This window comes from Daphnia carinata, chromosome 3 (assembly GCF_022539665.2).
Source record: "Daphnia carinata strain CSIRO-1 chromosome 3, CSIRO_AGI_Dcar_HiC_V3, whole genome shotgun sequence".
Lineage (NCBI taxonomy): Eukaryota > Metazoa > Arthropoda > Branchiopoda > Diplostraca > Daphniidae > Daphnia > Daphnia carinata.
In genome coordinates, this window is record NC_081333.1 from 12,067,242 (window position 1) to 12,086,856 (window position 19,615).

Below are 19,615 nucleotides of genomic sequence, written 5' to 3' on the forward strand. Positions count from 1 at the left end.
TTTCCAATTGCCAAAACAAATTTTGAAATGAAACCGTAAGCACCGTTGCCAAATTTTCCGATTTCGACAAAAGGTTGGTGCGTTAACAGCACTTTGTTTTCCCTTGTCGCAAATAAAGACGGCTGGTTTAATGAGAAAACTAATAGCTGATTTGAAATCAGCGTTCAATTTTGATTATACGGTGTGATTTTTGTCGAATTTCAAGAGATGTCGTTTTTGGCCGATTTTGACAAAAGTGAGAAGGCTATAGCCTTCTCACTTTTTCATTTTTGGTCAAATTTCAAATTTTGCTTAAAAATACGTGATTTCGATTCAGAATTTAATGACAATCATTGAAATCATGTTTATTTTTCCTTTGGTGTTATAGTTTTTTAAATAAACGAAAAAAACCAAAGAAAATGAAGACGGTGTGTGGTTTCTGTTGCATCGTGCTAGCGCTGTAGCGTACTGGCGCGCTAGCATTGTGTCAAATATTCGGTGTATTTCAAAAACGATTAACTTATTGAAAAAAATAGCAGTTTTCCCGGAATCAGCATTCAATTTGGAGTATATTCTGTGATATATAACCAATTCCGATGAATGTCAGTTTTTAAAGAAAAATTTTTTAAGCCCGACTAAATAAGCCCTACTAAATAAGACCGTCTAAATAAGCCCGACTTTTCTTATTTTTTTCGTTTTTTACTTATAATTAAAAAACCATAAGGCCAATTGAAAACTAAATGTGATTTCCGTGATAAGCATTCAAATCTGAATCGAAATCATGTATTTTAAGCAAAATTTAAAATTTGACCAAAAATGAAAAAATGAGAAGGGTATAGCCTTCTCACTTTTGTCAAAATCGGCCAAAAATGACATCTCTTGGAATTCGATGAAAATCAAACAGTATAATCAAAATTTAACGTTGATTTAGAAAAATCCACTCGTTTTCTTGTCAAGTTAGCCGTTTTTGAATTACACCCAATATTCGTGCAAAAAAAAGAAAAGTCGGGCTTATTTAGTCGAGCTTAAATTTTTTTTCTGCAAAAACCCGCACTCATCGGAATTGGATGAATATCACAGTATATACTCGAAATTGAATGCTTATTCCGAAAAAAAATGTTATTTCTTTCATTAAGTCAACCGTTTTGGAAATAACCGAATATTTCTGCTGCATTGCGCTAGCGCTGTAGCGTACTGGCGCGCTAGTATTGTGTCAAATATTCAGTTCATATAGTCTTCCATATAGTATATCACTATCATATAGTCATATATCATCATATAGTATATCACTATATCGAACTCTATATGAATCGAATATTTGACAGAAGACTAGCGCGGAATATGAAAATAATAATTAAGCGACCAGAAGGGAATAACACGTTTTGACATTAGCAGTAATACAAGCGACCTTTAAAAAATGTTGAACAGAGTTTTTTTGATCTTTTTTTTATAAGTTAATAATTTTTATCGAAGACATTTTCTAATTCATGAGATGTCTTCAATTGCTCCGACGTTTTGGCATTTGAAGTGTCTTTAGTTTTCGACTGTTATGGTCTATTCATAATTCTGTAACCCTGCCAAAAAAAATATATAATTCTATTATAGAGCTTTCGTTTCATGTTGCATGCATACTGACAGAGTTCTTCCTAGGCGATTGGAAGATACTGTCACATGGACGTTTTAAATAGAAAAGTGATGTCTCACAGGCTATTTGCATCAAGAACTGGAGGTGTCGGATTGCCAGGAATGTTATTTATTTTCTATTTTTAGCGCATGTCACCTAATGAACTCAGAAAGAAAACATTAGGTCCAAGCTAGACATGTGCATTAATAATCCAATTAACAGGTCCCTGCGTTCTGAATCATCCAGCCAAATCAAGGATGCGTCGAAAAATTAGAAAATAATAAACTATAGAGATGGGCTGATGGCAATTTTTTAGTGCTTTAGCGGTAATGACACATTTTCAAAATAACTATTTTAACTTCAAAAGATCGAGCATAATGTGTAATCAAGTTAAAACAGATACTGCATTGTTCGCTCTTTCTACATTTGATCTAGAAAGAAGAGTTTGAATATCCAAGAACTTACTACCTCCTGCTTAATCAGACGAGGCATTAAATGCAGTAATTATTCTGTGTTAATAATTTTTCGCTGAACATGTTGACAACTAATCGAAATGGTGTTGTCTTGTGTGTGCGTTGCATAACCACGAAAGGCTATTTGGGGAAACGTTGTATATCCAGCGCTTTGTAAACTTCGGCGTGTCTGGTCTTCCTTGGTTAGTTGGCTGTAAAAAAGCACGAAGCATTCGTTCGGCGAAGAAGCGCGAGGGAGAAGGAAGGACGTTGCTACGGTATACTATGCACTGACAAACAGCTTATAGAAATTGAAATGCGATCCACCTCAGCTTCCTTTTCAACAACAACAAAAAAAGATGTTGATTGAGACAATCCTGGAACGATAATCTGCTTGCGCTCGGCTTCCTTCGCGGTTCTTTCGCTTGTCCTGTTAAGAGTAAAACAACGCCTGTATCTCATCACGTACGTTGCACCAGAGGACCTCACTTCGATTCTTGCTCAACAGACTGCCCTCCCCCACTTCTTGCCTCTGCTTATAAGCTAAACACAAACGGCCAACCGGAGAGCTTTTAAAAGTTGGTCTGTCAAACATATACCCGCTGTTTCTACTAATTGGGTCGATGAAGAAAAAGTACTTTCCCTTTGATTCTTTGTTTCGGTGAACCTATAGCTCTTGACTAGTTCAATCGCCTTCACGGTGACACTTGAAAAAAAAAGGCTATAAATTAGCGTATCGGTGTAGCTAATGCTGTGGGCCGGCTCTTTCGGCGTAGGTTACATATTGCAGCTGCATGCGCGACAAGGCTGCATCCTTTTTCACAGTTTGAGTATAAAAAGATTACGAGTGGGCCGGCTTGTTTGGTGGCCGAGCAGTTGTGGGTGTAGAGAGCGGTGGATGGCTTTTTTATACCGAGAGAGGAGAGGGACCTTCCTGGAAGCGGCCCGGGAGAGGGTCAGTGGTTAACGAGGGGTACGGACTAGCTTTGACGTGCTTCCACATGTGCAGTCGGCCCCTTCCATATTCTCATACAGACATACATATATATATGTTGCGCGTCTCACTCACTGCCCGGATAGTGGAGTCCAGGTCAGACCGATCGACGGACAAGAATTTCATCTATCCAGAATCATATTGCAGAACTGACAGCGCGTTGAAGACAAGGTATTTTTGACGAAGACTATTTTCTACGAGCGAACGTTCAGATGGCGTGAAGTGTGATACCCAGTTCATTTTGACCTTCATTCCAGCTGATGTCAATGGGTCGCTCCTTGTCGACGATCGGCTGTTGCGCATTTTTCCCGTGCCCGAAAGACTTTTGTCAGTGCTCTAACCGCAAGCGGATGCTGGCTTCATTGCTCTTCACTCTCCTCCTCTCCCGACAGTCGGTATTCGCTGCTTCGTCGTCTTCCTCTTTTGGGTAAGTTGTTTTGCACCTATATGCCTTTTAAACTGTAACACACTTGAGGGAGCAATTACAACCTGATTTCCGGTAAATCCCGACTGCTTACGAGACTTTTGATGAACAGATCGGTTGGTAGTGAATGGATTTGTAATTTGAATTTATAGGGATTTGTTTGTGGTGAACAACGTAGTGGATATAATCAATAACTGACAGCTGTAAACTACTGTTGCACTCGTTTAATCGGTTGATACACGCAGGATAAACAAAGATAACAATGATAAATGCGATGAAACGTTATCGGAAATTTTACTCGGAAAATCACGGGCGTGTTTGTCGATTGCGGTACGGGCGTCAAAACGTCTTAGGAGGTCCCTGTTGCAGCCTTTCAGACGTCATCGAAAGCTATACGAAGGGTACGGCGCAAGTCGGCAACCAAATACCGGCTGTGTTGATGTTTGGCCGACCATAAAAGTTGGACGCCTCAACACCAAACGAAGTTTTATGATCCGTTTGGTGGTTTTGGTCTTCGCTGTTTGCCTGATCTGGTCCTGGTCGTCCAGCGCCTAAGCACAGCGGCCGAAAAGTTGCACTCTGTATTGCCACAGATTCGTTAGATAAATAAGTTCCAAGCTAACCGAAAGAGATTTACTGTTGTATACGCTACTGGCTGTGCGGGCTTCACATCGCGCTACAGGGGGGAGAGTTTTATTGGCTTTACACACTGCTCTCTTGCGACACACTTCCTACCAGCTTTACGGTTCATGGCCATCTTGGCCACTCCAAAGTCTCTGAATCGGTACATTTTTTTTCTGACTCTAAAAAAATAAATCGTAATGCTGCTATTCATACCGTCCACAACGACTTCCCGTACTGTGTGGTTATATTATTAACGTTTAAGCCATGTCTGTGACTTAAAAAAAAAACTTTTACGCGCTTTCCTTCTTTTCTAGGATCAGCGCACCGGCACCCTTGTCGGGGGAAGCGCTCAGTTTGCCGGAAGATGTTGCTGGTTCGGCCCGACCAGCTCAGCGGAATGTTAGCGAACGGCAGTCCCCTCCGTACGTAGCGAATAATGTCAACGGAGTGATAGCCAAACAGCCAAATAATCATCAGCAATCAGCCGATCTTTGCGATAAACTTCACCTAACGCCACGTCAAAAGCAAATGTGTGTTCAAGGCGGAGATGGGCTTGCGGAAACGCTTTTAGAAGGTCTGTTTACTTCATTGAGTAATCATCTTTAAATGCTGAGATGTCTTCACAATAGCCATTGTTCTGATTGTGTTTCTATTGTACTGGATTACAGCCATCCGCATGTCCGTCTACACATGTCAGCAGCAGTTTGAGTACGAACGATGGAACTGTACACTACACGGCTTCTCTCGTATACTCACGCTAAAGAAAGGTCAGACATTATCACCATCACTTTGCATGAGCAAGACGCTGAAGCCGTTGTCGATTCACGCATCTTTAATGTTCATTTTACTTGTATACACACGAAAGCGTACAAGGAAACGGCGGCTTTGTACGCGTTCTCAGCGGCTGGTGTCGCTCACGCAGTTGCACGCGCTTGTGCGGCCGGCCGACTTCGCAAGTGCCATTGTGCCGAGGCTGATAACGAAGTTGAAACGCGTCAGACTTGGAGATGGGGTGGTTGTGGCGATAATCTCGCTTACGGACGGTCGTTCGCAATGAAATTTTTAGACTCTGGTTCGACGGCCAAAGTGCGGCCAAATGGTGGCGGAAAATCTGACTCACGGCCCAGCAGCAATCCCGACAGCAAACTGAACAAAAAGATAAAAGTAAGTGACCATCATCGAGTAATGAAAAAAAAAATGACATTCGAAAGTGCGATGAAGGTAGCAATGAAATGTCGTCAAGTGGTATGACCTACATTTGATTCTTTCCTTCTTGAATCCTTAAACTGAGTGGCATTCTCCTTATGCATAAGAGCTTTTTGCCATTTTTAAATTTTTATTTTTCGCGCATAATAAAACACGTCTGTTTATTCCGAGACATTTTCTTCGAATCAAACAGATTCCGTCCGAGAATTTTGAAGAGCCTGATGTGTTATGTTAAGCTTTAAAATCGAAGGGCCCACGGACCCAACGAACGGCCATAAATGTCTTATCTGTTTACGTCGTGTTTCCCTTTTTTCTTTTCCTATCATTTTTGGCAACAACCAAAGACCCACACAGATCATTAGACTGATAGCGTAATATTCCCTATTTTTTTTTTTTTTCCGGGCTCCCTTTTAATTCTTACAATGTCATTTGCCCTTTCAAGCCGAAATATAAGGATGACCTCCAAGCCGAAATGGAGGCAGTTTCACGAGCGCTGAGGAGATGGAGGCGCACCATTACCTCCAATACAGCTTTAGCGCATTCCAGTCGGATGAGAAAGGCGTCGCCATCAATGTCAGCCGAAACGGGCGGCGGAGGCAATTTCGTCGCCAACGGCCCGCATCCCATAAACAAGAGCAAAGCTGGCGGCAAAAAGCAGAAGAATGAAAGTCAACGTCAACGTATCAATCGCCACAACAACGCTTTCGGCATGAAGGTATTCTTATCTTATTGAATGATCAATTTGTGTTTTTTTAGGGGGATATCTTTTCACTTTCGTAGCATTTGCCTACCTGTTTTTTTTTTTTATTATTTAAGGCAGGTCCCATCATTTTCTCTAAATTCTATTTTAGCCCATTTTTCTAGTTTTTTTTTCTCTTTCCCGTTTATGCGTTGCTCCGAAAAATCCCGTCAATAAAAAAAAAAGAAAGAATAATTCAGCCCAACCTTTGTTGTTTTGGAATTCAGGTAGTCTTTATTTACATTTATATGAGGAAGAGGTACAAACATCAGGAAGCCCCAAATCTTGGAATTTAATTCTTCTGCGCATCCATGCAGACAGACTGCCTAAGACAGAGATTTCAGTTCAAACCATCCATAGAATTCATCAGCGCGATAATAACAGCATAGAATCAGTATTTTTGATAAACGACAGGCTGACTGAGATTTATTAAAAACCCAAGAACCATCTGGAAATTGTTAATCATTGAGTTCTAAAAATAGGCACTGATCTTGCCCTAAATACAAATCATAATAATTTTTTTTCTTACCTCTTTCTATCCGTTTAAAGGTGGTGGAGCAGTTGGTGAAACGAACGTGCAAATGCCACGGTGCCAGTGGTTCGTGTTCGGTAAAAACGTGCTGGAATCAATTGGCTGTTTTCAGCGAAACGGCGGCTGTCATCAAGAGCAAGTACGACAGTGCCGTTCAGGTCAACGTCGAGATTCGTGAAAATTCGAGCCACTTGAAGAAGGAGCCTCCTTCTCCCAAGAATCAAGAGAGCAATCGCATACTTCCTCAGAGCCGGGCTAAAAAAGGAACAGATCAAGCGGATGATGCGAACGCAGCAGCTGCGCTGGCGAGAAACGGCGGCAGCGGATCGGTGCAAGCGGCCGACCGAATCGACCGGAAGGAGATGATCTATCAACAGAGATCACCGGATTTCTGCGTGGCCAATCCGCTCGGTCCCGGAACGGCGGATCGCCAATGTTTGCGCGGTGAGAATTGCGATATCCTTTGTTGCGGACGCGGCTACAACGTGCACCGGCTAACCGTCTCAGCGCCGTGCAAATGCAAACTCGTCCTCGATTATCAAGTGGAATGTCAAACATGTTTAGTGGAGAAGACCATCCACACTTGCAAATGATTCGGTGATTGGGTGGGGGCATCAACAATATAATTTTAAAAAATCGGATATATTAAACCTTATTTATCGAAGCTTACAGAAATAAAAGTAGGATTTGGCATACTAGCCTATACCCTTAAAAAAATAATTTAAAAAATTTTGGCTGATATTTTTTGGCGATGGTGTGGCAGTGGACAGGTAGTTCTTGTTCAGTTGATGAGTTTATTAATTATTATGATACGCGGCTGTCTATGTATATCTACATCGTTTGAATTGAATCACATTTTTTAGTTTCATTTTCAACATTCAGATGGCAGGAAACTTTCTTTTTTGGGTTTTATTCCCGATAAAGATTTTCGTGGAAGGATAGAACTAAAAGATAACTAGGATGAAGAATAAATTATGTTTTTTTTTTCTTGAATGTGAATACATTCTAGAAGTCAACGCGAACGATATCGCCAATTTGATTGTCAACTGCGCGCATACAACAGCCATAGCAAATGTTTGATTTGATTTTGGATTTTATTAAAACCGAATGTATTTAATATTTGTTGGCTTGTTTCGCTAGATGGCAGCTAAGTTATCGTTGCCTTTCCAAATTCCATCATAACAAACTGCTTCATTGTTCGGTGACTACAATACAAACGGTATATAATGCTCTCCCTTCATCAGCGCTTGAACGAAGCGTGTCAACAATTGCACTTATATTTCCCTGACATGCTTGTTATGTGTCCCTTATCATGGTCAACTAAGTAAGAATCCCTTACACGCATGTTTATTGCCCACATAACAAATAATACGCGAATAGAACAAATGAAGAGAGAAGCCCCCGTTTTTAATGCGCGTCTTTGTTTTCCCTCCTTCTTCCGCCGCTGGTTCGGCCCGCTTGTGTCTCTCTGTGCTTTTGGTTTCGCTAAAAACATAGTCCAATAAAAGAAAAATACAAAATATTCTGTACAACACACAAAATATAAAAAAAAAGAGATAATAAACAAAGGAAGAGGGACGGCCGTGGGTATGAAACGGAACGCGCATGTCCGTCTTTTCTTCCTGCATGCCCAAAAATAAATAGATACAACCACTTCCAGCTGTTGCCAAACCCTTGGATTTGGTCACTCGGAAGAAAATAGGGACACAATAAATTGGCAAGCATTTAAAAGAAAATGGTGAGGGAGGATGGATGGACAATAGAAGAAAAAGGGCGACGCTCATCACCCTCCTTCCGCCTCACCTTTATAACGGGCGTGTGCCGCTTGATTAGTTCGCTGGTATTTCACCTCAGCCACGCACGACCCCTCCGCCCGACAGCTTTCGGTTCAACAGGATTTGAAGAGTATCATCCTCACAACCTATTTCATGTATAGAATATGGGATTCGACCAATAATAAACTGTTTGGATCCTCAACCTTAATCCCGGCTTCAATGGATCGATGGACTCGGAGATCAGACTGTTGCTCATCTTGACAAACATGCGATCCGACTTGTTTTTCAAGCCAATGTGAAACAAAAGAGACTCGTCTTATTGTTGTACAGATATACCTGCTCTAATTCCGTCAATCGCGGAATGTGCCGATACTTCTGTACATCTGCAATTGTCAGCCGATCTACAAACAATGTCGAACTAAAGCTTTAGACGGCCTATTCAGCAATCAGCTTTTGTGCGTTTGTACAATTTGTACGTACACATGTACGTACAACACGTCCAGCCAGCCTATACACATCGATACAATCCAATGTGTGTGTGAAGAAAGAAGATTAAAAATCGCTTCTTTTTTCATGAAACCGAAGCGACTTAGATATTTGTTTCATTCTTCTTTTGTTTGCTCAAAACTATTGGAGCGCATGAAAGAAAAACTACTAAAATGGTTCGCGTCCAGGCCTATGGGTTCATCAGCATCATCAATCGTGCGGTGAAAATTTAGCTGGGCGAGTGGTTAAGAGGCTTGTACGGGGCCCACTCTCCAATTGTTAAGTGTTAAACTCGTTGGTAAGTGTGGGTGGGAGGAATTGAGATATTATTGAAGAAGAAGAAAAAGAAGACAACACGCGGAGGGGTAGAAAAACAAAAATGGGGAAATGAAGATGAGATAGTGAGAGAGAGAATTGGAATTGACGAGGGCCCGCGCCTTCTTCTTCTTCTCCTTGTGTTTTGAGCCGCCTTTTGAGGTTCGTTTTTTTCTTCTTCTTTTCTTTCTTTCTTTCTCCCCTCTATTCTGTGATTAGCAGCTAATAGAGTCATCGGTGCCTAGTGCGTGGGGGGTCTTACCTATGCGAAGTCCAGCGCTACACACCTTCAGTTTTTGGGCTGGAATATATTAAAAGAGAGACCAAAGCTTTTCTGCACTACACTTTGCTCTACTATGACTGGCAACAGTATGTCCTGGAGTTCACCTATGCATGAACGGGGGCCCTGGGTTCTTCACCTTTCCAGTTTTATTTTTTTTTTCGCTCTTGGTCGGTACGAAAAACGCAGACAGAAAGGAGGGAAATGAGAGAAAAAGAAAACCAGGTGCGGACTGATGGATAGTCGAAGCGTTGAAAAACTGCGCGCATTCCACGGCTCTTTTTGCTCCCTCCTTCTTTCTCCTCCCACCTTTTCTATCGGGGGGATCGCCGGAGCTGCTCCGGAGCACCACAGAGAGAACGGAAACACTGGCAAAAGCCACACCATTTCAACCGATATCGAAAAAATAAAACCACGAGGAAATGAGCCGAGAAAAAAAAAAAGAGAAAGAAAGATGCACCACGTATATAAGAGGTTCCCTTTCACATCTATATTTATAACGGCAGGTAATGTTAGGCCTCCTCTTTTCTTCTCTTCTTTCTCGCTCGTTTGAATCCTCCGCCTCTTCTTCTTCCACTGAGACCCCCGTCTCTCTCTCTCTTTTTCGGAGCTGCCACACGGATGGACGCTGCTGGACGCTGATGTGGGGCCCTTTTGAGCCTTTCTATCGCCTTCTCACTCACCCTATAGCCTTTTTTTTTCTTCTTTTCCCTTACATTATATCCTATCGAGCAAGCACATTATAACAACCTCCCTGTCTGTCTGAGCTGCACAAAGATACATCTATTTCCAGTAGGTGTGTTTTGCACCCCGAGTTCTTTTTTTTTCCGAGACGGGGGGTTTTTCGCGCGCGGTCCCTACCGAAAATGATGGGGGCCTGACCGTGTTCTCAACTATTCAAAAATGACCACCCAATAGACTTTTGGTATACATACATATATATATATATATATATACAACAGTAATAGTATAACTGATGAAAGGTAAAAAGAAAAGGAAGGACTTGGTGGGGGTCCTGGTGCGCTCCCATTCACCTTTAAAAAAAGCAGACAAACAGCCGCAGAGAAAGAGAGCTCAATCGACGGCGTTCACTGCCCTTTCATTTAGACCTATAACAGCCGGCCCGGAGAAAAGAAGGAAAGAGAGAAAAGCATTCAAATAAAATGAGAGAGAGAGAAAAAAAAGTGATAATAATAATAAAGGGAGGCAGCTGTCTTTCCGCCAAAGAGGAAATATGTATATATGTTCGATAGGAGACTGGAATACATCCATAAACAATCGACGCATGTCTATCGATTCGCATAAAAAGACACGTTTGAATTGCACCGGTCAAAGTAACTGATTGAATTCTTCATCTCTTTTTTTTTTTTTTTCGTGCGTTTGTAAATCACGAAATAAAACTTCTGGGACTGATCACGATTTCAGTCCGCGACACGTAGACATAATTCTGGGATGGAAAAAAACTGTGCAAATGCGTGATGCTCTGATGGCAGGGTAGAAATTGAAAAAAAAAATAAAGAAAAATAAAAAAGATAAGAAAAAAAAAAATCTGGAAATACCGAGACACTCAAGAATGAAGAAGTGAGCAGAGTGGAGCATTCGTTCGTGATTGGTGGGATTAGTTAAAAAAAGAAAATAAAAAAACCGGAGATTTTTGCCTTTGAAAAGAAGGAAAACAAAGTTTTTGGCCGGAGGAAGAATGAAGAAAAAAGAAACGCGGCGTGTTTCACACACACACAGACAGCTGAGAGGCAAGTATTGCAGGTAAATAGTCTAAGTATATACTTTGCGAGTTAAGCGGGCGAGTCAAGTCCGACCGCAAAAAGTGGTTGCTCTCACCTAACAGCCACACACGGCGGGATTTGAACGCAACTTCTTTAGTTACTTTACTTATACCTTGTAACTTCATCCCTTTGGCGTTTGCACCGGCCCTCATCGCATGTGAAGAGGTCGTCTCTCATTTTGAATATATGAAACTTTAAATAACTGAAACCTCCGGTATCGGCATGAGGGTTTCTTTTCTGTTTGTTTTTGTTTCCGCTCGAGTAAGTTACAGGTGAATAGCAGAGCCTATTGTCTATGTAATTCAGCTTTTCTAACATGTGGATGTATACTGTTTTTTTCGCATTGTTTTGTCAAAGACTTCTCAGGACTGATGAGAAAGCTCACAACACTTGTCACAACAACACCCTGCCTTTTTCTGTATCCTAGACGTTTTTCATAGTTCTCATTATAGAGGCGACGAAGACAAACCCGAAAACGTGTTATCTCTTTTACTTGGTTGCTCGTGCACATTCACAATTTTTTGAAGACAAAAAAAGAAATGCATATTCAGCTTACTGGGGTTTGTCGAATAGAATTGGAAGGAAGACAACAAGGACTATCTGAAATTAAAGAAAAAACAAAACAAATCCGATGAAAGAATGTTGAAGAATTAAAAAAAAACAAGAGAAATACCAAAGAGTTCTTTATATTCTTGGCCAGGTTTACCAACTGTCGGAAGTTCTTCCTATCTATAGGGCCGTATACAATGTACAAGCATTAAAGTTAGTACCTATAAGACCATCGTGGTAGGGTCCTCCTGCCAGATGAACAAAAGGAAGATGATCGTTCCTCTTCATCCGCATACATACTGACGATAAAAGATAAAGACTTTATACGAACGGGATAATAAGACGACCATTCTCTACCCCCCCCCCCCCCCCCCCAAAAAAAAAAAAAAGAAAGAAAAAAAAACAGCAGGTGAGGTATGAAGAACCAACATGTGCGGGATGACTGTTGTAACAGGAGTTTGAGAGAGGTAGGAAAAGAAAAAAGAACAATCTAATGATGGCATCATCATCTTGTAATGGCGACTACCTACCCTTGGCTAATACAAGTAGTTCGTTCGTATAGACTCTTTAATAGGCGAATGCGTAGAGGATGATGAGCCTCTTACAGAATAGCTCCATCGGAACGAGGAACTCTTGGGGGCTAATGTGCACCAGCCAAAGAACATCGAACATTGTCCCACGTGAATTTCGATTGCAGTTGTTTTTATTTATTTCTTTATGCATTTTTGTTTTTGCGCCTATGGAAGAATGCGAGGGGGGGGGGGGGGATGTTATTAGATTTGGAAGGGGGGGACCGCTATCAAACTAATTTGCAGGCGGTGGGTCTGACGCGCGAGACCATTTAACTACACAACTTCACGTCGCCTTTTTTCACAGCCATCCGAAAATGAGGAGCCCAGTTAGACCCACAGCGCGGGTTTCTTTCTTACGAATAGAATGTTATGCATCTACTACGCGTATACCGGCTAAAAAGAAACGAAGAGGGAAGAAAACAAAGGTCATCAACAAGAGCCGCGCACGCACCGTGTCTTTTACGTGTGCGTGAGTCCCTTATAACTCGTGTGATGGCTCTCTTTACGTTTAGACGGTTACGGTGTGTATACATCATTCTCATCTCTTGTCGGTTGAAATTTAAAAAAATAGTTGAGGTTCTTCTTGGTGTCGTTTGAACCCTCATTTTCCACCAACAGTTTTTCTTTTCTCATCAACAGACATTTCGTTTTTTCAAAACGCCATGGGGCACAACATGTAAATGAAGACATGAAGAGAGCAAACCCAATCTGACGGTAGACACGGCCACTCTTTTTCTTATTTTTCTCCACCCTCTTCTCCCTCCTCTAATGTATTTACGTGTAGATGCCGTGTGTGTGTGTGCTCTCCTCCTCTCGTCTCATTGAATACTGTAATATATTATTTCGGTTTGTTGTTGTTCTTCGAGAAGGAGATGCCGAACGAAAAAAAAAAAACACCTAAAGAAAACGATGATTAAGATGATGATGTTTCGGCACCCACCCTTCTCTCTGTATAACCTGTACTCCTAACCCACGTATAGATAAGAGCTCATCATCTTCTGGTTTGAACATGTAACAAAAAAAAAACAAAAACAAAGGGCAGAGAGAGATGATTCCGATCCTTATATTTATTCCGTCAAAGACGAGGCCACACGCACGCTGCACGCGCCAGGGTACAACAGACTTGCCGTACCCATCTGAACGATTCACGTAACGTGTTGCGTGAAGAAGGGGGGGGATAAAAAATGTTTAGGAATACGTGAAAGCCCCAGGAAGATCCAGGTGTGTATATTGCATATTAGATATTGTTCCGTTTTTCTTTGTTGTTTGCATATTTTTATCGTCCCATTCAAATTTTAGTTTTGCGCGGGAGTTTCGTCTTACACGGCCGATCGTTTCGCACCTCCCGCGTGTTTTCTTTCTTCCCTTATTTGGGGATTAGGGGAGGGTGATGGTTTTCACGCCAGACCTCCCACCGTCTAGCAGTTGAGGTAGCAATAAAGAGGCCACAGGTGCGAGAGAAAGAGAGAGATTGAAGACACACAAAGGGAACATGAAGGCATCAGAGATAGATGGAAACGTTAGGAAGCTGTCACGGCGGCCGACAAAACGCCCCGCGCGCTACCTTGATCAATGGATTTCTAGTTGATGAGCGCGCACAAAGGTATCTTTGGATAGCTTTGAGAGAGGGAGTCAATCATTTCGACTCTATCTCACCGTGTTCTCCACATTTCTGCGTATAACTATTACAAGAATTTGATTCGAAAGAAAGAACCTACCGTCGTCAGCGGTTGGTAGATACACACGGATATTTTCCCACCGAAAAGAAAGAATGATTACCGAGAGGGTGAAATCCGATTGGGTTAGACGCTCCCCTATGCGCAGTGGCTGCGTGATCGCTCATCTCGCTCCGATATGCCTGTCTCGTTGCCTGTCTCCATTTGTTATAGGTCGGCCGCGGGTGTTGGATGACTCCGGCGGGACGAAAACACAAGAATGTCTTGTATAACGAGCCGCAAAAGCTACTGATATAGTAATATACTTTCCATTTGTCAACCTTCCCACTTCACGACCGCCTCGATTCAAACGAATATTTTCAAAACTACTAGGAAAAAAAAAAAATAAGAGGAATATTTATTATTATTTTAAAGGATACAAGAAAGCCGCTTTTGCCCGTTATGAATTAAACAAAAAAAAAAGAGATGGATATATGATTGGATACGTGGAAGACATTCTTGTGTGTGCAGCGTGGAAAATGAGGCATTATGAATAAAACGAACGGAGTACAACAATGCGGGGGAAACAAAAAAAAAAAAAAGGAACATCGACCGAATGTAAAAAAAAAAGAAAATTCGGAACCAAACAACAACAAAAACGAATATATTTTTTTGAAAAAGAAAAATTAATCAAGAATAACAAAAAGGTAATAGATGCGTTAAGGGGAACAAGAAAGAAAAAAAAAATGGGGGCTGCTGGCCAAGATGAATAGAGTGTACGCCATCGTATTTATCTTGAGCACAAGAGGAAGATGTTGGTTGGCATCTTTTCTCTCTCTTCTTTTGTGTGTGCGCGAGAGAAAGAGAGAGTTTTTGTTACGCAACTGGCGCTCAGGTGTAACAACGGACTGCGTACCACTTTGTCATCCAACCTTGTATTAATCTCACAGCATCATACTCTTGCATATAAACACGTACCTCTATCCTCCAGACTTCTCAATTCCTTACACCGTGTCCCCACTGATGCATCTATCAGCTTCTATTTTTCTCAATTCTCCATTCTTTTTTCTCTGATCCCTTTCTAGTTCCATTGTGGTATGAATTCTCTTTCTCAGCCGACAGATTTTAACACATTTTCTTTCGTTATTAACAAAAGGTGTTGCTGCTAGCAAAGAGGAAAGAATAAATGAGCAAGCATTGAAGCATTGATTGAATTGTTGCTCATTTCTCTTCGAACGTATAGGTTACGTTACGCCGTCTAACGTGTTGAGTGAATTCACACGTTGAAGAACCCCCCGCAGTTTGCGGTTTCTTTTCCCCTTATTTTCTTTCCGATTTTCATTTTACCTTTTTTTTTTTCGGTTAGAAGGGGAGTTCCCGCTAACACAGATTTTTCATGATCAGCTGGGCATCACTTGGTGTCTATGCACAGAAAAAATCGGTCCTAAAAAAAGGACAGAAGAAGGAAAGATGAAACCTGATTAAGTGTATAACATTCCAGAAATAAGAGTAATGGTTTTAACTACGCATTCTTCCATAAGTCCATTATTCTGATCTCTAGTTGTTATATCTGCCAACGTACGCCGTGAATTACGGCGCCCTGTAATGTATCCTGCTCCTTTTTTTTTTAATCATATACTTATATCGTTCATTAATAGCCCGTAATAATCAAGAGAAGTGGGAGAAAAACATGAAGAGAAAGGTATAGAGAACTTAAGGCAAAGATTTACGTGCAGATATGACAGCACGGCCCCAGCTTGTTTTTTTATTTTTCAAAGCAATTCCACAACAAAATAGACCAGGTAAAATTCAAATGCTTAAAAAGGAGAAACTATAATGCCGTGCAATTTCGTGAAAAATGGTGTACTACAACTGTCGCTACGGCTGAGAGACTCGTCTCGCGTTGGTGGAGTTCTCGCGTGACTCGGTCACGAGCAGCGAATCATTTTCGAGCTCGAAAACAACAATTTTTAACGAAGAATTTTCTTCACCCACTTGTGGCTGTTGTGTCTCACGATTTCAACCTTGCCCAGTTTATCTCCTTTTTTTTTTCAACCAACCCAAAGAAGAAACAAGTTGCCAAGTTGCAAGAATTCAATCAAGGTGATCAGTAAATAGCCCCATTTTAATTCGAGCTGATGGCTGGGGAAGTTAACTCAAAAATACAAAAATAAAGGCATATAGAAAATTAAGTTGCTCACCTTTTTGGGTGGGCTTGCTCTTCATTTCGCTATGGTAAAGAACAAAAGGGAGGGGGGAATCTCTTCATCCCCAATATAGAATTTTTTTTTCTTTTAGGGACCGAGATTAAGGTAGCCTATATACACGTATACCTCTAGTTAGTTAAATATACACTTCCGAGCCGAAAGAAGGAGGAGATAAGGGGCGGGCGGCTATGAAGGGACGAAGAAAATCAAATTACCGATACGTTTTTTTTTTTTTTTGGAGAAGACGAGTTGTACAAGAACAATAGAATTGAAAGAGGGAAGAAAAAAAAAGAATGGAAGTTAAACACAAAAAAAGAGGTAAAAAAAAAATTAAAGGAACAAGGTGAATCAAGTCATTCAAAAGTGACACACGGGTCGGCCAAGGAAGTCATTCGTTCAGCTTCTTATCGGTATAGATGTACCACCAACTACCTGTGTCTATATGCTGTGGTCTGCGTGTCGATGTGATTAGTACCTACCACTAACTGTTGCTCTACATAAGGACAAAGAGTTTCTTCTTTTATATGCACACTCTTTTTTTTTCTCTCTCTCTTTCTCGTTTATTTAATTTTTAATTTTTCTATTTTCCCTCTTTTTTTTTTCTCTTCTATACCCCCCAAGTCTTGTTCTATCTTTTTCTGTCGGCCTTTGACTCTTTCTCTCTCTCTCTTCCTTAGTTTAATTGCGGCAGCGTGAGGGTGGTGAGGAATGTCGGTACCAGGGCGGTTTCTCTTCACCAAGTTCCAAGTTTTTCAAAACAACAAAGAAACGAGAGATAATTGGATCGGACCGCGGTTGAATAGACCTGAAAACTTTTTTTTTTTTTTTCGGAAAGTGAAGGCAAGAAAAAAGGATGGCCAGGGTGTGGGGGAGGTGAAAGGGAAGGCGGGCCCCGGAGTTTGCTGCGGCACCGCTATACACACCGCGCGCGGTGCATGTCCACGGGAAATATTTGTATTAGATCTTTCCATTTTATTTTTTTCTTTGGCTTTTTTTTCTATAGTGGAAAATATTGCTTGTGTTTCTTCTTGATTGTCTTTTCCCCCTTTTTCTTTTCACTTCTGCTGGCGGGGGAGGAAGTCGGAACGCACCACAATACGTATATACATATAATATCTGCTAGTTGGCCGGCCACCCATGACGACCAGCGACGGCCCCAAAACATCGGGCGAGAAGAAAAAATAAAAAGATGAGGAAATCAAATGATCAAGGATATTTTTTTTTTTTATTTTTTCGTGAAAGAATATAAAGAAACAGGAGGGAAAGGCCGAAAGGGGTTAATTGATTTGTCAGACCGCATACTAAGACTATTTAGTAATCTTGATATTGTTTTTGGTAACCCACCGCTAGTCACTATGTTATTTTCAATGTCCTTTCTAACCGAACACCTCACTGAAAAAGAGATTGAGTTAGATTTTGTTTGATTTTGCCAAAAAAAAACGCTTAATTCATTTAAATAATGAGATTGAACAGTTGAGCTGTCTTCAAATTCAGGGCGGAATGTTTCAACTGACCCCGATCGAGTCTATGAATGTGTCTGGGAACGTTGAAAAACATGATGGAAACTCACCATGTCCTTGTTTCTTTTTTTTTTTGTGTATTCATTATGCAATTCAGTTGAAGATCATTCATTCCAAAAAAGATAAATAAATACACGTTTTTTTTATTATTATCGAAAAAAAAGAGAGTCCAGGTGTATAATGTGGCACCTTCCTGAGAGAGCTAATTAGTCGGCGTCTCCGGATCTTACACTAATTTAAATATTCATTACCTCTTTCTTTTTTTAATCCGTTTGAAATAAAAATATGTATCTCGCCTTTCATAGTGGGAAAGATAAAACGAAAAGTTCTTTAACAACTGGTTTTCTTATTTATTGCATAGAGTATCTCTTGTATTTTTCTTTTAATTCGAGTACTCAGAGGTCCCTCTAATATATCATTTGGCTTCATGGGTCGTATATTATAAGCCTGTGTTAACTTATGCTAAGCACGCTGACCAAAGGAAAGCTGTCTGAACTCCATTCCCGGGTGTGTGTGTGTATGTGTGTATCTCGTTTTTTATCTGTTGGAGACATCCATCAACAAGGAAAGGAGGGGGGAAAAAAAATCTGAACTTAATGTCGAGAGATATCATTTTTATTATAATGAATGTTATGGGACGTATAATTCTTTTTTTTTTTTTTTCTAAAAGAAGAAGAAGCAGGAAAAAAATTGACACGTGACGCATTCCTTTTGTTTGATGAGCGTATCGGAGAAGTCAAAGTCGATCCATTTGCTGGCAGAATTTCGCTGTTAAAACAGGAGACATCACGACACGCACTTTCGTGTTTGCCTTGAATAGAGTTACGAAATAATGAATGGGAACGTTTGATATACCTTGGCAGCCCTCGGCGTAGATTATGATCTGTAACAAGAAATCAAACAGCGAACTATAACAAAGGTGACAAGATGTTGAAGAGAGAAAAAAAAAAAACAAGAAGGTCGGAAATAATTAATTTAAAGAGAAGCACATTCAGGCGTGTTTATGAATGTCGCTGTTTATTTAGTTAACTGATGTCCTTCTTTTTTTTTTTTTTTTAAGAATAGCATTATATAAAACTTGTTTTGTAATACGAGATGATCGTAATCTGTAGCCGGTTTCTACGGCATTTAAAAACAACCAAATAAAAACTTAGCTAATCAAGTTTTAAAAAGAAATCAACCGACTCACGCCATCGACCATGACAAGTCAATATCACCATTTTCCTTTTTTTTTTTTGGTAGTATTATAATGACTATAATATACGTTAAAAACATAAAGGCTCTATTGAAGGCAAAGATGTTATATGCAATAGCCCTTGAAATAGACGTGGGTGGGCATTTCCCTCTTCTCTCTCTAATATCTTAAACTATTTCAATTTTTTTTTCGTTTATATTCTATTCTTGTTGTACATTTTTTTTTCTTTCGAAATATTCAATGTCTTCATGTAAACAAAGGCGAGCTCGCATTATGTACGAGAAAGAGAGCGAAACACAAAAAGTCGGCTCGAATTTCTTCCTTTTTCTTATGTCAAATATACCGCCCCTCCCTTTTTCCTCCTCTCAATGCTCTTCATCCTTGATCGCTTCCGATCAGATTCAGAGAAAACCACTTTAACGCCGTCACAAAGATGACGGTGATCTTTTTCTTTTTTTCGTCCTTAAAAAAAAAAATAGTTCTCTATTCGTCTTTAAACACATCTCCTTAAATAAACAAGGACGACGCTCTAAACCCAATTCTTGGACGAGTGGCATCTATTATGGGCTTAAACAAAAGGGAAAAGCTTGTGAAAATGGGGCAGCCAACAATCATCCACTTAGACGAAGAAGAGGCCCTTTTTTTTTTAATATACGTCATCATTGCGGAGAGAAATGAAGACATCAGCCCAAACCAATTGCGA

At 40.6% G+C, this 19,615-nt stretch overlaps 1 protein-coding gene across 1 annotated transcript; it reads left to right on the forward strand.

Moving 5' to 3' along the window:
* Nucleotides 1–2,991: 2,991 nt before the first annotated feature.
* Nucleotides 2,992–7,271, forward strand: LOC130698517 (protein Wnt-9a-like). Its single transcript, XM_057521185.2, has 7 exons — nucleotides 2,992–3,220; nucleotides 3,307–3,476; nucleotides 4,412–4,671; nucleotides 4,766–4,864; nucleotides 4,963–5,261; nucleotides 5,746–6,018; nucleotides 6,592–7,271. The coding sequence occupies exons 2-7, from the start codon at nucleotides 3,310–3,312 to the stop codon at nucleotides 7,165–7,167; spliced, it is 1,674 nt and encodes a 557-aa protein (XP_057377168.1). The 5' UTR covers nucleotides 2,992–3,220; nucleotides 3,307–3,309; the 3' UTR covers nucleotides 7,168–7,271.
* The last annotated feature ends 12,344 nt before the right edge of the window (nucleotides 7,272–19,615 follow it).

Excerpts from the sequence above, each read along its gene's own strand:
- LOC130698517 (XM_057521185.2), top strand. The coding sequence starts at position 3,310 with ATGTCAATGGGTCGCTCCTTGTCGACGATCGGCTGTTGCGCATTTTTC. Across the intron at positions 4,672-4,765 it reads TGCGGAAACGCTTTTAGAAG|CCATCCGCATGTCCGTCTAC; the intron begins GTCTGTTTACTT and ends ACTGGATTACAG. Across the intron at positions 6,019-6,591 it reads ACAACGCTTTCGGCATGAAG|GTGGTGGAGCAGTTGGTGAA; the intron begins GTATTCTTATCT and ends ATCCGTTTAAAG.